Source organism: Hakea prostrata, chromosome 4 (assembly GCF_041222555.1).
Source record: "Hakea prostrata isolate BN-2017 chromosome 4, UWA_Hpros_2, whole genome shotgun sequence".
NCBI classification, from domain to species: Eukaryota; Viridiplantae; Streptophyta; class Magnoliopsida; order Proteales; family Proteaceae; genus Hakea; species Hakea prostrata.
Window position 1 is genome coordinate 35,387,171 of NC_142603.1, and position 26,857 is coordinate 35,414,027.

At 38.6% G+C, this 26,857-nt stretch overlaps 1 protein-coding gene across 1 annotated transcript in view; it reads left to right on the forward strand.

Moving 5' to 3' along the window:
- Window positions 1–26,857, forward strand: part of LOC149018743 (histone acetyltransferase HAC1-like) — a 70,339-nt gene that overhangs the window by 11,472 nt on the left and 32,010 nt on the right. Inside the window, exons 2-6 of the mRNA XM_089152902.1 lie at window positions 9,347–9,799; window positions 10,186–10,291; window positions 23,042–23,342; window positions 23,419–23,904; window positions 23,984–25,842. Of these exons, the coding sequence (XP_089009028.1) occupies window positions 9,606–9,799; window positions 10,186–10,291; window positions 23,042–23,342; window positions 23,419–23,904; window positions 23,984–25,842 (2,946 nt within the window). The 5' untranslated portion in view covers window positions 9,347–9,605. The remainder of the gene's footprint in view (window positions 1–9,346; window positions 9,800–10,185; window positions 10,292–23,041; window positions 23,343–23,418; window positions 23,905–23,983; window positions 25,843–26,857) is intronic.

Sequence of the window (26,857 nt, forward strand, 5' to 3'; positions counted from 1 at the left end):
ATAAGGACCATAACCATAAGTCGACTCGGTAGAACCAATACTCTCCACCCCGAGGGTATCATATGAGGACTCTACAGGCCTATGCCATCCGGATCCTCAGGAGGTGGAGGAGTCTCTAGCATCATCAATGCTCGTCGATCTCATAGATCCCACCAAGCTCTCGGCATCGGATGGACGGTAGGACCCATATGATGGCGTGTCCTCTATGCTCCAGCCATGCTGTCTCCCCTTCCCCTTCCCCTTCCTCGAATATGTAGAGGAAACATTTTTGCCTCGAGATGCAGCTCCAGTATGGTCTGAATCCTGTGTCGCGTGGGTGAACTGACTCTCTCCCGTGAATCTCGGTGGTCGTCCTCCCCCCCCTTGACTCTCACGTCCAGCAGGTGGTGGTGGTGGTGGTCTCTCCCTAGGATCAGTTGAATCCTGATCACGAGGTCCCACACCCTCCTCATCCCCTCCATCATCATCATCACCGTTTTCATCACCACCATCGTCGTCATCGCCAGAGGCCTGAGTCACCTCATCCTCAGTGTCGGACCAGAAAATCAAATCCTCACTCTGGGTGGATGCACTAGGGTGTGGCACGAAGGGATGGGCGGGCTCGCATGTGGCCTCCCCTCCCGGGCCATGAAGTCCCCCACATCAGCCCCCATCTCCTCTCGCAATCCGACTATTGGGAAGACCTCCGTCCTCATCCAGCAATCCGTCTCCACTATCCCTGATCCAGTCAACTATTGGGTTATCATCATCATCCATCTCAAATATGTCGGCCAACTCGATATTGGTGCTCTCTCTATCCATCCTTGTCTAATATGATCCTCTCTCAGTCTCATATTATAGTGTAGGTAGACAAGGTCCTCTAGACGCTTCACACCCAATCGGTTGCGCCTCTTCGAGTGAATGAGGTTGAAGGTGCTCCAATTTCGCTCACAACCAGTGGCAGAACATGTTTGGGAGAGCACTTTGCTTGCAATCCTACTCAAGTTGTGTGAATCACGTCCAAATTGCAACCACCACTCACCGCAACAAAACATAGACTCCAAGTCATTTTAATACTTAAATAACTAAATTAAATATAGAATATAATAATTAAATGTATAATGAAATAAATGAATGAACTTACCCGCAGGGGCGGTTTCCCGTCCCGATACGGCCACAGCACGACCGAATCTCCCAGTGGCATCCCTAAAAGCCTTTATCTAATATATAAAGAGAAAAAACAATAACTAGTTAGTAGTTACTAGGTTAATGACTTAGTATAAAACTACGAATTGTGAATATCAAATGATTCTAATCACTATCTCACCTCCATAAGGATGACTGCTTGTTTAGCTGTATCCGGTTCAAACTTCTCCACTATAGTTTGGACAACATCCATCAAATCTTGCCTCATCCCAAGATTGTCCTTGTAATGGTACTTGGGATTTAAATAGTATGCTGTGTAAGAAAAAATGTCATAAAAGGGAATAGTTAATGCTTAAGCCTTAATAGTGTGATAACATAATGAAAATTAAATTAAATACTAGACTTAAGTACTTAACAACTTAACAACTCACCAGCCTTATGCAGTGGATGCTGCAACATAGACTCCCATCTACTGTTGATGATTTGAAGGACTTTCTTGTTGCCGCGTGGGTGGACCTGAGCAACTTGCTGCTTCATCCTATCTACTGTTGCAAATATGTGTGCTAGAGTAGGTTTTCTTTGCTGATCTACCATCCTCAACACATTCACCACAGGCTCAAGCATCTTCATTACTATCCTCACATTGTGCCAGAAACTCTCATCAAGGATAGTCAACTGAGCTCTCCTTCCTCCCACCGATGAAGAACCCTCCCGCTTAAACCACTCCTCTGATGCAAACATACTCCTAAGGCCAGTCTTCCTACTCTCAAAGCTCGGCAGTGCTATCCAATTAGTAGCAAATCTGGTTATGCCTGGCCTCACTAACTCACCTTGACCCTTGTCCCTCATCATCCTTAATGTATAGGTGTGGTTATATATGAAGGTGCTAACATGTCGAGCTTGGTCCACCGTATTCTTCACAAGCTTGACCTTTCCAATCTCCTTCAACATTAAGTCAATGCAGTGAGCAGCACAAGGAGTCCAAAAGAGCCTATATCTGTCCATCCATTAAGGCATCAAGCCATCAATACAAAGTTATAAAGTGTACATGTATATGTGTAATGTAAATATATGTATTTACAAATGAAAATTAATGCTATATGTTTATACTTTAGATACCTGGAGTTCTCTTGCATCTTCAACCCAGCTTTCTTGTAGTTGGAGCCATTATTAGTCACAATTTGAACTAAATTTTCCACTCCAACCTCCTTCACCACTTGCTTCAGTAATTTGTAAATGTATTTTGCATCCTTCTTCTCACCGGATGCATCTACTGACTTGAGGAACACTGTCCTCCCATTACAATTCAATATGAAATTGATGATGGACTATCTAGTGGGACCAGTCCAACCATCAGCCATCAGAGTCACTCCATAATGATTCCATATGGGCTTTAATCCCTTAATGTACTCATTTATGTCCTCTTTATGCTTAGACAAATACACATTATATATCTCATATGGAGTGGGGCCCTGTACACCACTCCCAAATTCTCGCCTATCTGCTCAATCATATCTCTGTAGTAGGGCCCCTGAGCTGTATGTGCTGGAACACTATGGTAATGCGTCCATTTGGAGAAAGCCATCCCCACTTTCTCCTTCACACTCCCCCATAAGTGCTTCAACTTTCTCTGTTTATGCTCAGGCCTCGCAAATAGGGCGGAATCATTGTGAAGAATCTTAAGATCCGAATCTGTAGGATGTGCTGAGGAAGCTTGACCCCTGCCTCACACTCTGAGACCTCCTCATAGGGACTTGGGAGCCACCTATGCCTCCCATACCTACTAGCTCTCTAGAGGACCCACAACCCAGACCCCTCTGTTGCCTCCTGATGTCATCAATCCTCTGTTGCTCCCTACTCATCATCATTGCCCTCCTCAGCTGATCGGCCTTTGGATCAGGGTCACTGTCTCTTGGCTCATCCCTACCATAACCCTTAAGATCTGGAAGGTCATCTAAGCAGACATCCTCGAACTCATCCCTCTGTGTTCTCTTCTCTTTCCTCTTTTGCTTTCCACCACTAATGTATGAGGCCATTGCCCTCTTGACCTCTACAGGCACCTTTGGGCACCCTGTGACATCCTTGTTGTCACCAGCTAGATGCACCTTCAATCTAGTGGCCCCACCTCCTCCTATTTGTTTCTTGCAGTAATTACACTCACTCTTCCTCTTATCAGCAGTCAGTGGCCTCCCATGATCCCAAGCTATGTTTGACATCTTTAAAATAGAGTGCCTGATACAAGAAACACACACTAAGTATCTTGAAAAGCTCCTCAATATGCTCCAAAAATGACATACATGCTTCTAATAATAACCTCCTATTTTTAAATATTAAAAAAAATATGTATAACTATATGTATTTTTTAATATATTAATAATTTTAAAATATATAAAATACATACTAACTATCTTAAAAATATCCACAACATGCTCAAAAAATTGCATACATGCTTCCACTAATACTCTCCTATTTTTAAATTTAAAACAGAAATTAATTATTTTTTTAATATTTAAATAAAAAATTTTAATTATTTAAATATATATTAAATACAGTAAAATTACATAATTAACAGAAAAATTAATTCAACACCATCACAGCAATATGGTGTCTCAACTCTCACATACATCCATTTGAAGCTTATACATGTACTATACATAAACATTTTTAACAATATACATAATTTAGTAAATAATTTTTAATAACAGAAAAATAAAAAAATAGTAGGAAGAATCAAAAAATAATTTTGACACTACAAATTCATAGATCATCACTCTAAAGTAAACATATATAAATTTGGAAGCAATCCAACATGATTTAAGGCACAAATGAAACAAAAATAAAAAAATGAGGAAGTTGGTTACTCACCTTGCAAGATTTGAGAAAATGCACAAATGGAGGAGCAAATCAAGTGTTTGAAGGTAATGGAATACTAGAAATTAGGTGTAGAATGGGATGAAAGCAAGAGAAATCAGCAAAAATTGCAAAATGAGGTCGAAATAGCTCTGGCGATATGGCTCGAAATCTCGAAACAGCGTCGAAATGGCGAAACAGGGTCGATTTTGGGTATTTTATAAGCTGCGCAAGTGTCGTTTCGGCCCGATATGGTATCGGGTCGAAATATCGACTCGTATCGACTGAAATTTCGTTTGATATGAAACGATATGGATACTTTTCGTGCCTACTACTATATTTTGTTTCGAGTTGGATTTTTGCAGGCATTTCGATCGAAATTTCGACTATTTCGATCGAATTTTCTTCCATGGGTTGAACTACCATGGGCATTTATGGCTGGGTTAGGACTGTTAAAATGGTGTTCACTAAACTTGAACCAGTACTGCAATTACCTCCATAGTTAGGGTACTGATAATTTAAGCGATGGCCAACATGCAGCTGCAGCTAGCCAAACTGTCCATAGCCACTTTTTTTGAAAGGGTGCTCTCCTTGCTGTAAAAATAGTCATATTGCGGGTGGCCATAAAATATTTGAATTTATGGGTGAAAGAGAAGTGACTTCATGAAGCCATAGAGTATGCAATGGTAGCAATCACAACAACAAATCAGCCTTATCCCAACTAAATGGTAATGAGCGGATGAAGAATAAAACTAAAGAAAGAGATACCAAAATCAGAAATGAAAAATGGGAAGTGGAAAGAGGAAGCCTGGGAGATCAAGAAAATCTCAGTTACCTGTATATCATTTAGCTCCTTGAATCGGAACATGACCACTTTGCCTAATTGGGGCATATCAGAGCCTCCATTCCATATGACCAAGCCACCTCAGATGACTCAGAGCTTGTTGCTGGTTGGGCAACTCCATCATTTTCTATAATACCTTCATTAATTTCATCCCTTACTGTATCCTTCCTTGTTTTGCCGTGCATCTATCATAACATCCTCATCTGTGCACTGTGGAGCTTCGGTACATGGCACTTCTAAACTGCCAATTTCTGTTCCATACAGCATTAAGGTTGAGCAATCATCCCATGAACTTTTCTTTAAGCTTGAAAGGAATGTGTTGGTCGAATAGAACTCTGGTTGCACCTCTCCCTTTCTTTAATCCCTCTTTTAATTCTTAACGCAACATCTTCATTTATATCACCTTTTTTGTGGTATTGTAAACCTTTCTGAATTAGTCACTTGGTAGCGTCCGTCTCTCTTCTCAGCTTTTAGCACATCGTCATCCACCATTTTGTGACTGAATTTACGCATCATAAACTTGTTTTTGATCTGTGAATCTTAAAGAGTCTTGTTCCTAAGGTCACTTTCCATGTCTTGGACTTAGTATTAAGTCTTGCTTTTGTCTTATCTACCCAATGTTATAATTTATAATGAGCAAAGAGCTTATATTACATCTCTCTTCTTGGATGTTATTGGTTAACTCATCCGTGGTAAGGCAAATAAATAGGGGCTTATGGTTGATACTGTATCTTCTTCTTTTTTTTTTCTTTTGGTGGGGGGAGGGGGGGGTTGAACGGTTGATCCTGTATCTTAGTTAGAGATACAGAGGACCTGAGAAAATCACCATTAACCCCCTTTTTGTTTTTTGGCACCGGGGGGGGGGTGGTGGTGGGTGTGGAGAATAGATTGATTATTTGGACTTTATCACGTCATAAATCAGCCAAAATGGTGTAGCATATATTAAGTTGACCCTAAACATGAAGATTTTGAGAAATTTGTCTTAAAATGTTCAAAACTTCTTCAAGTTTTATTTGAAGTATCCCAATTTTCTGCACAATCCGATGCTATCACCATTGGAAAATGGGGGTGAAACCAAATAACCAATCATTTAAGGTTTCTTGGGCTTATCTACTGAAACCAACATGAAAACTGAGTTTCTAGTTAAAGCACAACTTACATGGGGGGTTTAGGTCAATACTTGTCTAACTTAGATCTCAGGTTTTGGACAGAGTATGCACTTTTGCCATTTCATATGGCATCTCTTTCTGGATTGAGTCTAGCGAGTTCTTGAAGCATGAGATATGGCTATGCTACCTCAACTGACTTCTTCTCAACTAATTATATCTCAAAGCTGCCACTAAATTAACTGTAATTCTTGTAGGTGGTTAAACTAATATTTAAAGCCTTGAATGGGGAAGGGAGAGTTTTTTGGTCGGATTGGGGGAGGTGGGGAGGTCCCAATCTTAGGGGGAAGTCAACAAAAAGGAAGCATCTAAGCCCTAGTTAACAACAGTAAGCCTGTTGCTTGGGGGGCCAATGACTCGACAAGAGGTTTTGGGGATAGCAAAGAAATCTTAGAGCAATCATAATTGAGGAAGACCCTACATATCTGGTCAATCAAACTGGATTTGGTAGTCCATCTTCCAAGATTTCGCGGGCAAACCAAACATGTATGATGGAAGCCCCAAAACTAATTCACCAATGGTCTCACAAATAGAGGAACTGGGGGAGGAGTTGGAGATAAGACTTTGTGCCAAATAGGGCCGGAAAAGAGACAAGATAAGTAGAGATGGTGGATTTCTTCCATTCCATTCCATTCCAACAAAGGGTGTGTAAAGGGGAATTTGTTCATTCCTAATGTTAGTTTTCTAGCTTTACTACTCACCTCAAGATCCTCATCTAGTTGCACGTGTTTTTTTACTGCCAACATTCAGTTCCATTAATTATCCATTATTAGAATAACTTTTCCTTTATGATTTTTAGAGGAGTAAGTTCATTGCACGACAACCCTCATATCTGTCCTATATTAATTCCTTGTGCAGCTTGATCCTTTATTTATGATTTAATCTAGGTTCCTAAAATTTTTACTTGTAGTATCTCTCTATCATCCCTCTCTCACTGATGTAATCCAAATTCTAGGGTTTTGAGATGTGAAATTAAATCCCTAAAATTTGAGTTACTCCAGGATGCTCTTCTTGTGAACCAGCAAACTAAGAGCTAATATGGGAAGGGTTAGGGAGATATTATGTATTCAGCCCACCACAATGGGATCATTTGGGAGGGTAGTGCAATAATAATATTGATATGAGATAGGTTTAGGGTAAGTTAGGGTTTTAACAATCACTAGGATGGGGTAGATTTTTGATTAGGGTATTGGGAAAGATATGGAGAAGCTCAATTAACAAAACTTAGATGGGTAAGCTCAGTTAACAGAACCTAGATGGGTTGGGATGAAATAAGGAAAGGGTAAGGTTGGGGTTTTAAAAAAAATCAAATTATGGATGGGTTTTGGAAGAATTATGGCTTTGGGTTAAGCAACATCCTGGATGGGAAAGGGAGGCCGAAGTTCTCGGTTGGTCTTGATTGGGTTCTTGAATTTCTTGGATTGATCTTCGGCTCTTTCTTTCTTTATTGCTTCCTTCTTTCTTTTCTTCTCTGAATTTTGTGACTGCTGCAAGATCAAGAAAAGAAAGAAGGGAGAGGGAGGAGGGTGGGGGTTGCTGCTGGTGGGGGAGTGAGGGCTTGCTGCCGCAAGGGCTGGGGGAAGGGGAAAGGGCTTGTGATGGGGTAGGGAAGGGTAATTGGGTTGGGGAAGGGGCTTGTGATGTACTTGCTGGTTTTAGGAGAGCTTGTTGGCTTGAGAGGAGTTGAAGAAGGTTGTAACTGGCTTGAAGACAATGCTGTAGTTTGCAGAAACTGGATTAAAGTTTAAACCCAGGTTGTGGGCTATGCTTCCCATGAGGCCACGACTCCAAGTCTTCAATTTTATTAATCTTCATCTGAGTTCTTTACAAGGAGATGTGGAGGCTATAAATAGCCTTACATTGAAGAAAATAGAGTTGGACTCAACCTAGGAAACTTACTTGGACTCAACTACTTTAGATAGTCAATAAAAAGGAATCTTCTAGAGACACTTGCAAAAATTAATTGCCAACTCAATAACTAACTGGCAACTAGGACCACAAGAAATAATAAATTAAATTAATAATTATCCAAAATAATTTTTTTACAATAGATTCCAACTAGGATTCCCATATAGATGAAGACTCTTCAATAACTTGACCATGACATAGTCAACTAGAGAAGTAAAAGTAGACTCAGACTCATGATAAGTCAAGGAATCTAACTGTACTCATGGAACCCTTAAAGAGGTGTGAAAAATGACCAAAATACCCCTTTAAGGCATTTGGCCAGCTCAAGCCTAGGATTTCCTTAGCCTACTCAAAAATTTTTAAACCATAGCCTTAAAGTTGATTTGGTTCAGGTTTAAAAGGTGCTGGTAGTTTGGCCCTCGTTCAATTGCTGGTACATCGCACTGTCAATTTCATAATATTTAGTAACACTCAAAATAGTACAGCAAGAAATGTAGGCATTCTGATATAGTGTTTTGATAAAATTAATGTATATGAAATTAGTATTTATAAGTTGCTTTGCTATTGCTATGAGCATCTTGCTTTGTGCATCGAATGGCATTTCATACATTTGACAATAGCAAGGGGTGAAAATATTCTGAACCTGAGAACTCGATTAGCTGTCAGAAGACTACTCCTTTTTGGGGTGATACAATGAAGTGAATGTCCTATGATGTGCTTCTTGTTACGATGCCAAAAAGATCAATTTATTGGGCTGGAGGGGCATATTTGAAGCTGGGGTTGGGGGTGTTATACCTGTGCTTAATACTTCATTTATATTTTATTTGACTCTTATCATGACTTGCAGTGTAGCCCAGTGAATAAAAGTATTATTAATTATAGTAATGTCTAGCATTCAAATCTTAAATCGTGCACCAATGATTTATTTTTGGTGTTTTATTGAGATCTTTTTATAGAAGAGATACAATCAATAATAAAGTGACTCCTAGGCAAAAATAGGAAAGCGAGAAAAGATAGGTTGTGGCAGTATATCTTTCTCTAAAACAAGTGTTTCACTTAAAAATTTGAGCTTTTATTTTATTTTATTTTTTTATATTTAGTTTGAAAGTTCTTGGTTGTATACCTTTCTCTAAAACAAGTGTTTCACTTTTGGTAGCTGAATTTCCATTGGTACATATAAGGCTTGCATCATCTGAACTGTTCAATCTGTCTTTAGTATATCAAGTCTTGTATCAGATTTATGGTGTATTGTATTATGAGTTCTGTTAACTCCTCTCTCTCACACACACATGTTGATGATGACTGTGACTATGTCCATTATTATTATTTTTTCTTTTTGGTGTAGATGAATCTCCATGAAATTACATGCTTTTAACCATTTGATCATGTCTTGGTTGGCTGTCTTCTGCTAAAAAAACTGAAATGTTGTCTTTGATTTGATGCATGCTTCCAGGAAAGTTCGACTCCAGATAAGTTACAAATTCTTCTGAGTTGGGCGCACCTCAGATTCAGCAGTTAATGAGGATTGAGGACGTCACTGAATGTTGTCACTGATCTGAAATGAGGCCGTTGGCCTCATTGATTTGGTGTCAGCCTTTTGTTTATCTTACTCCATTTTGATGCTTTGCGAATCTTGGTTGGTGTTGGAGAACCCTGCGGTCCAATTGTGAAAAAGTGTTGTAGTACTGGTACTCAAAGCATGCACAAGAAAGATGCATGTTCAGGCACCTATGTCGGGGCAGATTTCAGGACAGCTACCGAATCAAGCTGGTTCCCAGGCTTCTGTTCTACCTCAGCCAAATGGAAATTCTTTACCTTCACAAACACAAAGTATAGGTGGCTTTCGTAGTACATACAGTATGGATCCTGAATTTGCTATAGTGCGCAAATATATGCAGGACAAGATGTAAGTTTAAAATTCTTTTCAAATTCTTGTGGTGTGGTGTCCAGATCATTTGAATAGGAGGATCTCATTTTGTTACCTGAGTTTTATTAATGCATTTAAATGTTTCCTGTGCCCGAATTTATAACTATTTGTACACTGCATTAAAAAACAAGTGAGAGTGTATACAGAAAGAATAAAGTGGGTGGATTTGTTTCGCTTTTATATTGCTGGATTTTGTGCTTTTTCAGCAAGGCAGTTCAGTGTTTAGCTCCGCACCCCCATTCTCTTTTGATACTTTATATTTATCTGAGCTCTTGCTACTATAAGCATTTTCTCCCTAGTAGTTCATGTTTGAAGTATGCTTTACTATTCACCCTTCTTCATATCTTCCGTTCTGCCCCATGCAGCTACAATCTTTTCCAGCAGCGACAGACATCTCATGAAATGCAGTCAAGGATACCGGATATTGTAAAACGCTTGGAGGAGTGCCTGTTTAAGACTGCCAACACAAAGGTTTGAGTTTAATCATTGATTTAGGCTGATCTAAGCTGTGTGGCCTAACTGGTTTATCCTTTCATATTTTTACTTTTAGTTCTTCAGTTGCTTTTCTGTATTTGCTACTTGGTAAGTAATGCTGCAACCTGCATGAATCCTATTCTGTCAATCTGCTCCGTTGTTTTGAACTTTGGAGGCCATATATGCTATTAAATCATTGACAACCAGATCTTTCCTAGTATCCCAACTAATTTACTTGATGCAGATCCCTGACCAATTTGGGCTTCTAATTAGTAGAACAAGCCTATGGATTGGTAATAAAGGGGTTGGATCTTTTGTCTCATGGGTTTACTTTGTAATGGGCCTTGCCTTATGGGCATGAAACATGTGTATTCAGGTGGTACTTGATTTTAATTTCTTTCGATTAGTTTAATTATGTTTTGGAGGTTATTGACTTAAAGTAGTCAACTGACTTGGTTAGAGTTAGTTTGGTTCAGTAACTTCAGTTACATGGTAAGCTGCCCCCCACCCAAAAAAAAAATTATAGTTTGAGTAAGAAGTTAGCTACTATTCTTGGTAATATCAAAACAAACTAGAATTAAAAATTAGAAACTAGGCTTCATAAATTAGGCACTTGCTGGAATTCTAAAGTGGAAACTAAATAAGCTCAAACCACTCTTCACTCTTTTGAAAGCTATGGACCCCACAAATCTTCAGAAAGTACTCTCAGAGTATGACTATAGTTGGCTCTCACACTGTTCATGTGAACAGTGTTTTAGCCCTTCTAGAAGTCCAGTCATGCAACCAATTCGTCTTGGCCCAAGGGTTGGTTTAAAGTTGAACTCGCCCTATTCTTCTAAACTCCTCTATTCTATTTCTTGTCAAACAGCTTTGCATCTACATCAAGTACTTTCTATTTTCTATTGTGAATGATAAGAATGGCTAGGGCTTTGCTGAGAGAGCTAAGCAACTGTGTCTCAAGAGGCCTTGCCCTGCTTGATTACGAAACCTTATGTTCGAACGAGCCTTGCTGTTGACAGTTGAGTCCACCTATTTCTAACCACCTGCTCTTGTCAAGATGTTCCGTTACTGTTCCTATGTAGCTGCTGCTGCTGCTGCTGAGACCAAGCTACTAATATGGGTCTGCTGCTCCTTCAATCGAACCTGGTTGGTGACTGAATTTAATGGTTGAAACATTCATCTTCCATCCTCTTGACACTTTCCTCCATAAATCACCGAGTCTTTAGTTGCATTCCACCTCCATAACTGAGTGTTCAACGTTCTCATTAGTCTCTAATATGCAGAATAGTCTCATCTACATAAGACATCCAACATGCCAATCAATTTGCTTGTTTTTCTTGCAGCATAAAACTTATATTTTTTATAAATGTTTCTACTTTGATCACCGCCCTTGTATCTTCCAATCTGACTGTTGGAATTTGTTGAAGCTTGTAGTAGTTCACTATCTTAGAAGCTTTATTCACACCTAGGCTGATCATAGTCTTGGTGGCTGGTTTCTTCAGACCCTCAGTTACTAATTTCTGTCCTTGTTTCTGATTCTCTGATTTGTTGGTTAGTTGGGGCTAACTGTTCTTAACATTAGCTGCACGTAAATAGTGCATGCCATGCTGCCACATTGGCTCCATAAACTTGATTCATTCTATTTCAGTTATCTTTAATGACTGGTGATTACATCATGTATAATGGAAATTAACTCCTACAATAACTCAGACTCCCTAACTAGGACAGTAATTCACATAAGGAAAGCTAAAATAATAGAAGCCAAATATGCTTCATATCTAACTTCTAAAATAAAACTGAATAGAATAAACAAAGACAATATTTTCCCCAATAGATGTGGTTCAAGTTCCATTTGAAACTGACCTAAATTTTGTCAAAGCTGCGGTTTTCTAGATGAGATACAAGGTTCAAAAGAAAAAGTCAACCAACTTGGTCAAGTTTGTTGAAACATCGTTTTAAGTGGCCAAAGTTCACTTGTCTCGACTGGATCTGGCAGATCTTGTTCTCGAGCGTCTCACTTTTGGGGTTTCAATGTCTCCTCCATATTTCAGGCCTCTTGAAACAAATGCTTGGTTTTATAGGGAAAAGTCATGATTTCTTCAACTTTGAAGCTTCTGTTGTGCATCATCAACTCTTAGAAGGTGGATTGGAGTAATAAGGTAATTGGGCTCATACGATATCATGGGATTGAGATGTGTATGTTGCACATTTGGAGCCTCAGAGGAAAGACTGAAACAAATGCAGTGGTATGTAGCTCGTGGGATGGATCCACCAAGGAACTCCAGATGGAATTGGTGTTGGTGTTGTGAAGTGGAGACTGGCTATCATTACTTTTGCTTCTTTAGTTTAGGGTTTACATCATTTGATTTGTATTCTTGGATTATTGTATTAAATTATATTAGAACTCCTTGTATATGTCACTAACTCAATATATGTTTCTAAGTTAGTAATTTAGTATTCTAAATTCCAGCGAACAATGGTAGACTTTTGTTAGGAATCATATCAATCATTTTTCAGTGACTCTTTTTAAAAGAAAATAGATCCTCCACTATGTGTAGAAGCTTCAAGTAGACTGAATACCAACAATCAGATGGGAAAACCATGTCTTATGTGTCTGAATCACATGTCGAGATGGAGGGGTAAAATTCTCTAGCTTCAACTAGACCTTGGTGAGATCTGACTTTTTGGCTGGTCAAAAGACCCAAAACCAGCCCGGAAATCAAGATTTAGGACCATGCTTTGAACATAAATTCTTAAAATTCTACCAGACCCAAGCAGATTAGACCTGGTTTATCTAACTGCCAACTCTTCCGATTTGGTCGGTCCTAGGTAGTCTGTTTGCACCACTCAGCAAAATCACTTAAGCACAAGACAGCAGCAGCTTGCAATAGCAATTTTAATAATCAAATTCATGTTCATTATGATGTAGGATGATCCTGCATTGGAATACTAAAGGAAAAGTGTGTGAACTGAAGTAACATTGAACATGGAAGGGACTCCTAGAATCTGTGTACTTGGATTATGTGGAGTTTATCTTGAAAAGGGGTCATCCTAGTTTTCCTGTGTGGAGTTATTGAAGTTTTTAATTTCCTAGTCGTTTTGCATTTTCCTGGAGTCAAATTGGTTTGTTCCTATGTACTTTTCACTTTCCTAGAGTCCTGTTAGTTGAAAAATTAATTACCAAGAGTTAATTTGTTTGGGAAATCAATGGTCTAAAGGAGTCTATAAATTGAGACGTACTTTTTGGAGTGAATCATCAGAAATTCTATTTTGGAGCTTTGTCAAATTTCTCTCTTCCTTGTGGATTCAAGGTTATCATAGTTGAAGATGGTGTTCTTTTATTATTCATGCTACTGCTATGTTACATTATGGGCCTGATTACAATTGCAACTTGTATAAAAGCAATATAACTTCTTTTCTTGAAAGGAAAGGCCTAACTGAATCCTTTATCTATTAGGCAACGTATGACTGGGAACCTTAATTAGATTCATAAATAAGATCCTGACAGAAAAGGAAACTTCCTAAGACTTAGCTTTCCGCCCATTGCAAATTAAAAAAGGAATCAAATTCTTAAGACTTACCTAAAAGTCTACTAATTATAAAACGAAACATGTGAAGCTTAAACTGAGCCAACCACCTAACTGGAGTCCAAAATACAGGAGTATTCTCTTCTAAGATCTTGGGAGTGTGAGTTTCTTAATTACAGTCTATCTACCAAGTCATGTTATAACTTAATTGATCACATGAACTTCAGATTAACCAAAATAAACTTCTCTTCAGCTTAAACACCCTATTTTATGCCCGTTAAGTTGGCTATTGCAAAGTAAACCCATGGAATAAAGGCCAAAACCTACATGAACCAACTCTAGCTTATCCTAAGGAAAATACGCCCATTTTGGTGGTGGATTTGCACCTTCTTCCTTCCTATTTGTGTAATTAGTAGTCATCAACAATTGGTAGGTCACTTCAGTTTAGAAACTGATTGTGTCTTTAAGTGAAGGGCCAAAGCTGGGAGTTTCTAATTTTGGGACATTGGAAAGTTGAGTCCTTACTATTTTATTTCACTGAGGTCTATAAAAACAAATGGTGGGGGGCAAAGCAGCCCACAATTTCTATTCTCAACACTGCTGTCAAGGTTGTTGCTTCTGCTGAATTTATGTCCTTAATGTTTGATCCATGAAAGAAGAATTTGGTGTATGATCTGGCTGACTTGTGTAGTTGGAAGCACATGTAACTCTTGCTCTGTTTATTCATCCCCTAAAAGCTATCAAGCCTTTGGAAGCCCCAGCGACATCAACTGAGACTGAGAGTATTTGTTGCTGCTATGCTTATTATTCCTGAGCTTACCTCTGAGACCAACTTTCTGATTTCATCACTGTCTTCTTCTGACCAATCCAGATGCTGCCTCCCTTCTATCTTTTGAGCTCACATTCCCCTGCCTAAGGCCCCACTTGGTTCCACTTCGACCAGCAGATTGTCTTCCACAAGAAATCCCTAAAGCATTTCGAAGCCCAAGTTTCTGTGCACTTTAGAGATCAGGAGAAGGCAAACCCTGCTGCAAAACTGGTTGGGTTAATCCTCGACTTCTTCCTGTCTCAAACCTATTTGAAACTGGTTTGTTTAATCCTCAACTTCTTACTGCCTCAAGCTGATTTCTTCACCTTACTGTCTCAAACCCAATTTTTGTGTCTGCTTCTGAAATTGGGAGAAAGTACCCTGCTGCAAAACTGGTTTGTTTAATCCTCGACTTTTTACTGTTTCAAACCTATTGCCTCACATTAAGCCTAATTTTTTACATAATCCTTAACCTGTCGAACCATTCTGTCGCAGATTCATTGAGCTGAAACATTCCCTCGATTCGAGATCCTTGTTAGGGACTCATTTAAATGGTACAAAAAAATTGTTTTAAATTCACCCCATCCGACACATTAGATTTATATACTTTTTGAAACAAAATTTGAATGAAGATCCTTTATAGTTATGGTCTTGTAGCCTGCAATATGGTAAAATCTAGTTAATAGACCTTAATCGAATAATTAGAGTCAAACCAATTATTGTTGCTAAACCAGATCTAGATGAATTTGAAAGCCATATTAAAAGGTCATGTGAGGTAAAGCACTTATTGAGGAAACAAATGTCCCCATGATGGTCCAGCATGTATGGTAAGAAACCATGCTGAAATTGAGTCTTAACTAAATTCCATTATTAGCAATGTATTTTCCGAAAGATGTCAATAAACTTAGTTGTGAAACTGATGCTAGTAATGAGTTGCTGTTTCAAAAGCTGTAACCAAAATCTTCCAAAAAGGAATTGATGTGGATATAATTTTGGAATTAAAGCATAATGAAATCAGTTATATCATATTTAAAAGAACCTTGCACTAGAAATATTCCCTATTCGACCGATAAACGAGTGATAAGGGGTTTCCAAAAATTCAAGGGGGGGGGGGGGGCGAATAGAATCTTAGAGGACTAAGATGGTAAATTTTATTTGTCAATATAAATTGACATCAAACACATCATGGGTGCCAATGGCTTTTTAGCTGATTATTTGGGCATGGGACGAAGCAAAAACAGCTATGGCAGGATGGGGACCTGATAAGAGTAAACAACTGTGGAATCCTCCAAAGTCCAAAAAGGTACAGTTATCCTTTACCCCACATAAACTTTGTGGAATACAGATTACTGGACTACTGAGAATTTTCATAAGGCTTATATCTGAACTACAGTTTGCTCAACCCCAGGTATGCTCATGTTAACAACTTAGATGTGTTGTATGAACCTTTGCTTGAAGCCAAAGATTTAATCAGAGCTCAAGGCTTCTTCTTCTTGAAGAATAACAAGTATATTAACAATAAGCTCATTCAAGGGAAGATGATATATCTCTGAACATGGAGAACATGTAAGAACCATCACTTGACAGGTAAACCTCCAAGGTGAAACCCACATGGATTGACCCCATCGTAAAGGACAAAGGTAATTGACAACAATTTCATCCTCTTGTTCTCCAACATTTTCACATCAAAACAAGTGATGATGGACTTCAATTTGCAGATGAATGATGAAAAAAAGATTTTTCCTATCCTAACATATTAAGCTTGTGTGAACATTGTCCCATAAAGACAAAGACTAAAGTGACAGACAGAAGCTATGCAAACTTCTTTCTTCTGATTACTGTTCCTGTAAGAGACGAGGAATGCAAACAACTATTCATGCTATGGTTCGAAAACTCTTCTTGAACAACCATCTTGACCAAGTCAAGTTCCTCAAAATCTTGTGGTCTCGAGATATTGAGGAGCGACATAGTGTATTTCCTTAATATTTTGGAATGTCGTTTGGGTGGGTAAATGGCCATGGTTTGTTCTTGAACAATAAAGGAAGCTTGTTTTAAGCTTAATAAATATATTTAAATCCCACGTGATCTAGTGATTTGGATATACACCTTGGTTGGTAGTAAAGACCAAAATCTAAATGTATGTGTGACTTTTTATCTTTGCTCAAATTCTTCTACCTGTTTTTTGAATATTGAACTGCTTCAACTTACTTTGGTGGGTGACTTGAATAACCCATAACCATAAGTGATGGAAGCAACCTGTTTTCTGTATTGGAAAACTATTTATATACTGCATGATCTCTTGTCAAGTCAGTGTTTGATTTGGGGATTTTGGGCAAGATACTAAAGAATCTTGTTTCTCATTCACCAAAATCTGATACGAAGCCTGCCAGATGTTGGTAGCATGTTTTGGTGCGGTTATGCCATTTTTGGGTTTGGATCTTCTTGCAGCCTATTTTAAAGCCTACAAAAACATATACATGGTTGGTCTGGTTAAAAATAACTGGCAATGTCTTTTGGGTTTGCACTTACGCTTGCTTGTATGCAGTTGAATCTAAATGTACTTTCACACATCTAAACATTCTTTGAGTATAAATTCACATGCATGAAAACCCTTGATTTGCAGTATACAGTTGGATCCTCATGTTTTAATACACATTTATAAATTGGTTAAGTACTCAAGGGCTTAAATGAGAAGCAATTTGAAGTAATGATGTGAATCATTAATGCATATTGCCAAAAATTATTGTTTGTACATGATTTTCAAGGACATCATCACATTGTACTCTCCCAAGTCTTAACACAAATGGCTTAGTGCTTTGTGAATGGTTGGTAGTACTAATGTGCATTGTTCTTTGAGTACTTATTGTAGGATATAGTTCACCAATTTGTGAAAAGGATCCCCTGATCTATCGTAATAGTCATATGATGCGGCTAGTAGCATGTACAGATGGTGGGTTAGACAGGGGGAGATGTCGTCCACAAAATTTGATCCGTACATTCTTTGAGTTGGAGTCACAATTAATTCAGGAAACTTCAACCAAAAAGTTTTCGAGATTTCGACCAAAATTTTTGAAATTTTAAGATTTCAGATCAGAATAATGAAATTTTCCAAAATTTCGTTGTTTTTGATCCACTTTGTTTTGGTTATCTGTTTCATTTTGGCTGGGTTGGAATTCTCAAAATGTTTGAGACTTTGGCGAAATTTCTCCGATTTTTTATACCTTGGTTTTGTTTAAAAGTTTGTAATACTTTTCTAAGGGCATTTTTAGAGGTCCCATTGTATTAATCTTCTGCACATAGTGAAGCTTCTTCAGCTAAGCCTGTGGATGTGGCACATCATGTTGGTGTGTGGGCCACGCCAATTCACTCTTTTGGGTCTCTCTATTTCCATTTTTTGTTCGTTCTCTGTTGGTGTTTATCCTAACATGAAATGGTAGCAACTGATAGAAGGGAAGAAGAACTGATCTTGTTACAGAGTTGCTCCCTTTCATGGTTCATATATATAGAAGATAAAGGCAATATTGCATCATAAGGAAGTGGAGACTTCCCTACATTAATGAAACAAAAGATTAGCTGTAGTGAACATGGATACAAAACTTCACCCTGGCAATAATCATTGTCAACTAAAGTAATATAATCTTCATGTTGAATGAATTATTTAACAATTAGAGAAATAAGTGGTAGTTACCAAGAATTGCATCAGCAAGCATAGAATCAGCAACAGTATCAAAGGCACTATCCAAATAATGTCGATAGCTGTAAGTAACTATTGGCTCAAACGTGTAACATCTCCAGTGGTTACCTCCACAAGAGGTAGATAGCAGGTAACAATGTACACAAGGAAAGGTGGATTGGGAGCACCATATGAGCTGTTGGATTGAACTCTGGGTTTCAATGCTTTAATATCATGTGACGTTATAGATACTAATAAACTAGAGGTAGGATGTAGAAGAAAAAGAAGTAATCCTATTTGAGAATCTTTTGTTCATATATACAAGGTTGGAAAACTCTTACTTGCCCACGTTTGTTTGAAACTCCTATGAATGTCGGCTTGCGTTGGTTACCTGTGTGGTCATCCTCATCGGTGAAGGATGGGGCTCCCAGAAAAGGCATCTCTACTGGGTAGAGATTTTTGAAATCTCGAGATTAGTTTTAAGTCTTGAAAAGGTGGTGCTTCTCTTTTTTTGGGGGTGGGGGTTGTTTTAGGTTGACGTTTCTTTGGTCACATGGGCATGGTTGGGTTTGAAACTTACTAGAGAAGCATGTTTTGATATTAATAAACATACTTAAGCTTTCAAATTGAAAAGGTACACACATATTTTGTTTGAATTTGCAACCTTTGTTGGCAATGAAAACCAACTGATGCAGGTCCGGCACCGAATTGGCATATTTCCCTTTGAAATCAACCTAAGGTTGAAAGATGTGGGTGTTGGGCCGTTATTCATCTTGGTTATGTGGTTGTGGACCTATTCTGTGGGCCCTTAGTTTAGTGTCTTGGTCAATTTTGAAATAGGTTATTTATATAGTTTAAATTAAGTCAGGTCTATTTAGATTGATACACATTAATGAGATTTACACCTTATCACGGACTTGATACACAGTAATTAAATTGACCTTATCAGGGACCTGATACACATTAATTAAGTAGTCTTTATTTAGCTAGTACGTACTATTAGAGTTTTCTTTCTTCATTTTTCAGAAGAATGCAGTTGAAAGGTTATAACTAATTAGTTTATTTTGGAAGAATCCCCAGAAAAAAATTTCAATTCTTATTCAATTACAACTAGGAATGCAATTGTAAGGCTGTAGATAAGCCCCTATGTATCTAATAGTTACAGTTCCAGATTAATAAAACAGAAGGTCACTTGCTATTTAGACAATGTTGTTGCAAGCATGGTTTGAGATCTTGGTCCCTAAAAAAGCTGAGATCTTTTGAGATCTTTGCAGAGATGCGATAAAAATTCCCAGTCAATTCGGCCCAACTCGAAGGCCCATCTCGGTGGGTATTGGGTTCTGTTTGGCTGGAATATGTTAGCTTATTTTAGGCCTTTTGAACAGAGTGATGACCTTAGATTTGTGAGAAAACAAGCATATATATGAGTTCCAACTCGACCCTAACTTTGAAATAGATACGCTGAAGGAGTGAACATGCATACTAATAAAGCATGATTTACATATCCATTACTTGATATAAATGAAGGCATAAATGCTTAAAAAGTCAAATAATATGTCAAACATGTAAAGTTTCTTACAATTTCACATTACAACATCGGTGTACTTATATGTTACACCACGAGAGTACAGGAGTAAAGTCAATGACCAAGTAGCTGCTCCAACAGCACCACCTCCACTAGTGTAGGACATAGAACATGTTGGGAAGAACACTCACCTTGCTTCAAGACTGGCTTTAAAATCAATAGGTCTTTGTTGTAGGTGAGGTAGACAGCTTGTTGATGTAACCTAGATAGAGATCTGACTAACTTTTTGGTGAAAAAACTGGCCAAAACCAGCAAAGGGGGAAGGAGTGTGGAGACAGGTTAAGATTGGTTTGACATATTATATTGATTAGGTTGAGTTGAGATTTTGCAAGATTAGAGATCTTGAATTGAGATCTCACGAGATGTTCAACCATGGCTTTGGGGGAAGGAGTGTGGAGACAGGTTAAGATTGGTTTGAGATATTATATTGATTAGGTTGAGTTGAGATTTTGCAAGATTAGAGATCTTGAATTGAGATCTCACGAGATGTTCAACCATGGCTTTGAGGTTGTTGTCAGACAGTGGGAGCTTGCGATTCAAACAATGTTTCCGTCTATTTACAAGGCTTGCAATCCGTAGGCAATAATGAATGGATCTTAGAAGGAATCAATCTGTGCTAGTTCTCTCTTAGTAGCATCAACGAGAATAGATAGGTTTCTCCTCCTTTCGGCTGGGGTGACTGGATTGAATCCTTCCTATAAATAACAAGTTTAGATCGATTCAAACCATTCATTCATATACTATGAGGATAGATTCAGTTTTTGATCTCTGGCTTGTGTTTGCTTTGCTGTCCCTTTATGAATGGTGTTCTCAGCTTTTGTAAGGAGCCTCCAAGTGCATGAGATTAAGGTCTCTCTTGAAGCCAAAAAGGGATTCCTCTTCCATGTGGATTCAGCTTGCATTCAGGTTAGTTCACCATCTCCACAGCACTAGACAAGCCCCTTATATCCAAGTAAATGGTAGCCAGCATATCCCACTCCCTGACCTCTCACTTATATTTTTCTAAATTTTTTCGTGAATTTTCTAAATTCTAGAAATGCTAAAAGCAACACACCCGATATCTTTCAGCCTGGAGGATCATCTCTATATCATCATCTACTCCCCTTCCAAGTTTCAGCCTGTTCTGACTGACCAAACCTTAGAAACTTCAAGCCCTAATTCCGAACTCTAATTCAAACTTTAAGCTAAGATTGGTTTTGATAAGATCTTGGAAGATTTGGCCCTCATTTAATTGAGGCTATGTCACCAATCCTTATAGTAAACATGTAATATTGCATATCCTACACGTAGTGATATAACTGACAAAATTACGCATTGATTGGCAAGTAAAATATGAACCTAGGAGTTTATACCACAAAGTATAAACCCATATCAAACAATAACTAAGTCAATATCTTATATTATTGAAGTTTCAACTATCAAGTACCAAGTAACTACCAAGTTCAGCGAACAATAACACATTAACCTAAATCATTAAAAGCAAAAAAAATTCTGCAGTCCTTCATGTCCTGGACTCCCAATGGTTGAATACACAAAATTCTTGAGAAATAGGCAGAATCAACACCTTTAAAATATACTCTAGTACGAATGAGTAAAAATAAGGCCAAAAAGTGAAGTAGAACTAGTTTCGTCTTCCTTCAGATTCTTTTGATCAAAACAGCAAGTCTGAAGCCCTTTCTGTTGAGAATTCAGAAATGGTTAAGTTATAACTCTCTCTCTCTCTCTCTCTCTCTCTTTTTTTTTTTGGGGGGGGGGGTTGGTTTGTAAAGGTGTTTGACCAACGTAACATAATCTCTCAAAATCTTGAGATCTGTTGAGATGTGACATTTTCATAGCTTGTATGCTATTTCGTCTCTACTAGGTTGCGATTCTTGAGTTTTTCAAGATCTCGAGATCACGAAGAGTTTTTAAACAATGCATATATATAGGAAATAAAGAAAGGTTTAATTCTAAAGTCAGTCTCGACTTTTGTCAACGTTTGCTTGTGAGACTGAAGTGGGATCAAGGTTGGGATCTCAGCAGGACTCTAGGCTGCTGCCTAACTGTCTTCATCTTCAACTTTTATCATCGCCATTTTCCTTGTCACCTCCATCACCCATATTCATCACCATAGCAGGTACTTTATTTTAAATCTGGATGATATTATCCTTAAGAATTGATCCTGGCTTGTTTACCCTCTTCCATTTGCATCAAGTGCAGCCTTCTGAACAAACATTGATATTGATATAGAAATAAATATTAATAGAAACTAGTTGGTAGCTATAGATTAAATAAGGAACTATTACAGAAATTCCAATATCAGCTTCTAATAGAAATTTTCACCAATATCCAGCTCTATTGTTTTCACAGCTGTTGATATGAGGCCTACACCACGTTCACATGAACATAAATTTGGTTATTGTTTTCCCGAATTCAAAATTTTCCCCTTTTCATGGACTTCAAATTCAAGATCCATTTATCAAACTTGGAAAGCCTTCTGCGAGGATGTTTGCTCAATGATTTTTACCTCTCCCTCATAAGACTCTTGTGGACGCTCCTCAGATAAGGCATATGGTTATTTCCTGGGGTTTGGATGTGTCCCTGCTCCATCAGAGCTGATGTAACCTCCCTCCCCCTCTTCCCCCCTTGTACATCCCCCTCTTCTTTTCTCCTCTTTGGGTAGTATAATATTTATTCATCCAAAAAGAAAATTTCCTCCTTTTCCTCTGCATGGGTCAATCAGCATCACCTTCCTTTGTGGCATTTGCTTCTAACACATTCTGGTTTACTAGTTTTCTCCTCTAGAACTACAATTTTTTGTTGGGCTTTGCTGGCATGGCTGGATAACTCTGAACCTGCATTTCTGTTTACAGTCCCGTATCCCTTGAATACTTTCATTTATGATCATATCCTCCCTTTTTTCCTTTCCTTCTTTCTATTTACTCTTTTTAGGAGGCCGGCGTGTCTTGCTGATTTTTTTTTTTTTTGGGGGGGGGGGGTGAGGAGTTGTAGCTATGTATTTCCTTGGTTTTTATCTGCAGACACAAGTTTACTGCTGTATGCGGACTTCTTATCTTATTTTTATTGTCTTCACCTTCTTATTGTTCATTGTTATTAATTTTGAATTCACTTGTGTCTGTTTTCCTGCACTGAATTTCCTTATTTACTTCCCTAGGAGGAATATATGAACATGGATACATTAGAGCATCGCTTACATGCTTTGCTTAGACGCCCTTCTGCCAGTAGCCACAACCACCATATTATTTCATCTTCATCCGTTGGTACAATGATACCAACCCCTGGTATGCAAAACAGTGGAGGCTCAAATGCAACTGTTAATTCTATGGAGAGTTCCATGATTTCTGCAAATGCTAGCAGTTCAGTAGCACCAAACACTGTCAACACAGGAAGCATGTTGACTACCGCCAATGGGTCTGCTGGTGGCATTCATGGTGGTACCTTTATTCCAGTTGATGGTAATTTAACTCTCATAAGCTAGTACTGTTAACTTTGTTTTTTGAGGGGTAAAGTAACAAAACTACTACCGTGCAGGATCCCTCTCTAATGGGTATCAGCAATCACCTGCCAACATTTCAATTTGCTCTGGTGGAAATAATATGATGTCATCAATGGGTGTGCAAAGAATTCCAAGCCAAATGATTCCTACACCTGGATTGATTAATACCCAGTCCATGAATTCCGAATCCTCTAATAATGGTATTGGACTTTCCAGTATGGAATCAACAATGATTTCACAGCCCCTGCAGCAGAAGCAATACCTTGGTGGTCAAAACAGTCGTATATTGCACAATCTTGGATCTCAAATGGCCATTGGTATGAGGTCTAGCTTGCCGCAGAAATCTTCGTATGGGTTTTCAAATGGTGCGACGAATGGTGGGTTAGGTTTGATGGGAAACAATATGCAACAGATGAATGGGCCAGCATCTGAGGGTTTTCCTGTTGCCTCTGCATATAGTAGTTCACCAAAGCCCTTAAGTCAGCACTTTGATCCACAACGTCAGCAACAATTTATGCATGGTATTTCTCTCTTTCTGTCTGTGTGGACTTTTTTTTCCACTCAAGCAGCTTATAGAATGTTTTTCTTTCTGTAAAACAGCTTTGTCCCAGCAAATTATTCAATCTGCAGGTGATGTGTATTCTATGAATGCTGCTGATCTATCGGGGCCAGGAAACTTATATGGACCTACAACATCCGTTGGACCTGCTGTTAATAACCAGAGTCCAAACACAGCAAGCTTGCTGACTAAAAAACCCAGTTCTTTAACGGCCTCTCAAGTTAATTTGCAGGCACTACAACAATCTGCATTTGAAAAGCCTCTAGATCAATCATCAAAGATGAATTTTCAATCCCACCAATCAGGTATTGAGAATTTTTTATGGTCTCAACAACAGATGCAGAAATTTCAGCCACAACCTCATCAGCTTCAACAACAAAATTTTCAACATCAGCAGAAGCAGCAGTTTCAGAACCAGCAGCAGCAACAGCAACTTCCTGTGAGAAATGATGGTATCAGACAGCCTCAGCTGGCGTCAAATATAGGTGCCCAAGTAACCTCAGAGCACAGAACAGAATCCCATAATGAAATCCTGCATTCACAAGTTCATGATCAGCTCCCACTTTCTGAGTTACAGAATCAATTCCAGCAGAGCAATGCTGCTGATGACCGTATTACATGTACTCAATTGCTTTCTCATACATCTGGCCAACAGAATTTCTGTTCATCAATTTCCCAGGATTCTATTCAAATGCAACAACTGATGCATCCAAATCAGCAGGTGGCTGAGTCCCAAAACAATTTTAGTTGTATCCCTGCTGGAGCTCAATCTGAAGCTTTACTACAGGGACAGTGGCATCCTCAATCACAGGGAAATTCTCATGTAAAAGATTTTTATTCACATGATCAGAATGTTCAAGAGGAATTCCATCAACGAATAAGACGACAAGATGAAGCTCAACGACCTCATCTATCTTCAGAGGGATCTCTCACTGGACAAATATCTGCTTCAAAAAATACTGTGATGCGCTCTTCTTCAAGTGATGCATCCTGTAGGCCTGGTAATGGGGCAGAACAGCAATGGAAGAACCAGCAGAGATGGTTGCTGTTCTTGGATCATGCTCGTGCATGTTCATCTCCAGAAGGAAAATGCCCAGAAGACAAATGTGTGATTGCACAAAACTTGTGCAGGCATTTAGTTAGTTGCAATGTTGATAATTGTCCATATCCTCGCTGCCGACACTCCAAGGTACTACTTCTACATTTCAGAAATTGTCGTGGAACAGAGTGTCCTGTTTGTGTTCCTGTGAAAAATATTTTACGGTTGAATCGTCAGGCTCATTCTCGTCTCTCATCTGAGAGTGGTTTAGCTAATCAGATGAATGGATCGTTGAAATCCTTTGATACTGGAGATACTCCTAAACTGGCTCCAAAAACTGTTTTTGTAACTGCTGAAACTTCGGATGACCTACAAACCTCAGTGAAACGCATAAAGTTGGAGCATCACTCACCGACTCTTGTACCCAATGGTGAAAGTTCACAATTTTTGGTTTCTGCAGTGAGCTTGCCACTTATGCCTCAAGATGTTGAGACCCAGGTGTGCCAGCAGGTTGACATGCCGAAGCCAGTTAAATCTGAGGTTACAGAATTGAAGGCAGAACCATTTCTAAGTTCTAATCAAAGAAGTCCTAATTTCAGTGAAATTAAGAAGGATGGTTTGGATGACAGTTACAAAGAGAAAGCTGATGAGACTGCTGATTTTTCGAATCAAGAAAGCATGGTAGTTGAGAAAGAGATTGAGCAGGTTAAGCAGGAAAGAAAGCTGGAGATGTTACCTTCTGAACAAGCAGCTGGAACCAAATCAGGAAAGCCAAAAATAAAAGGTGTATCATTGACTGAACTTTTTACTCCAGAGCAAATCCGGGAGCATATTATTGGTCTTAGGCAATGGGTTGGCCAGGTTAGCATTCATATCCTCATACAGTGTGCTCTTTTCCTAATGGTTTTTTTCTTTTCATTTTAGCAGGTGTACTGTCAAACCATTTAATGGTTGTCTTTGCAAACATCTTTGTTCTACATTTTAAGTTTCTTTCAAGAGTTTCAAATTGGAATTCTATGGGAGGCTGGACTGTTATTTTGACGAATAGTCCTCCTTGTGGTTTCCGTTTGTTACTGGGAGTTGAAGTTTATTTCACCCTCGTTGCGGAGCCATATTTACCAAAGATGCCTTCGAAAACACACTCACTCACACCCCCCCTCTCTCTCTTGCTTTGTGTGTGATCCTGTTTATAGATAACTATTAGTTCATTGTGAGTTTCATACTTTCAACTGGCTGATCTTGTTTGTAGATTTGATTGGTCCATGCAAACCTTGAAACACTTATTCAAACTCCTAATAGTATTTCTCTCTCACCGCTCTCTTTCTTCTTTTGGGTGCGTGTGTTTGTCTGTATGTTATTTTTTCTTTCGGGGGCTGTGGGGGGGGGGGGGGACTTTAGTTTCCGAAACTCTTAGGAGAGTGTTAAGAGGTTTAGTTTCCTGAACTTCTAGTAGAGTGTTAAGAGGTTAACTGTAAGATTTGGTTTCCTTCTCCATCTATGAAATGTTGCATCATTTTCAAAGCGTTTGCTTGGGCGTTAAGGCGGTTTGTCAACTGCCTTTTTTGCCACTGCTTTGTTAACGTGCAGTTTTTCAGCCTCATTTTTTCCTAATCGCTACCTTGCATCGCCTTATTGCCACCTAGACGCCAAAGTGATCACCTTTTTTGACATCTTGTACATAATAATATATATATTTTTTCAATTAAATTTTATTTTACAAAGCCATATACAAATTTAATAATTAGTCATTTTGAAATCGGGAATCAATGAATCATTAGATGGACAAGGCACTTAGAATCACACTATCATAGAGGTAAGTAAAAATGTAAAATTATTACTTTCATTTTCATACTTTTATTTGGATATAGTTCATAAT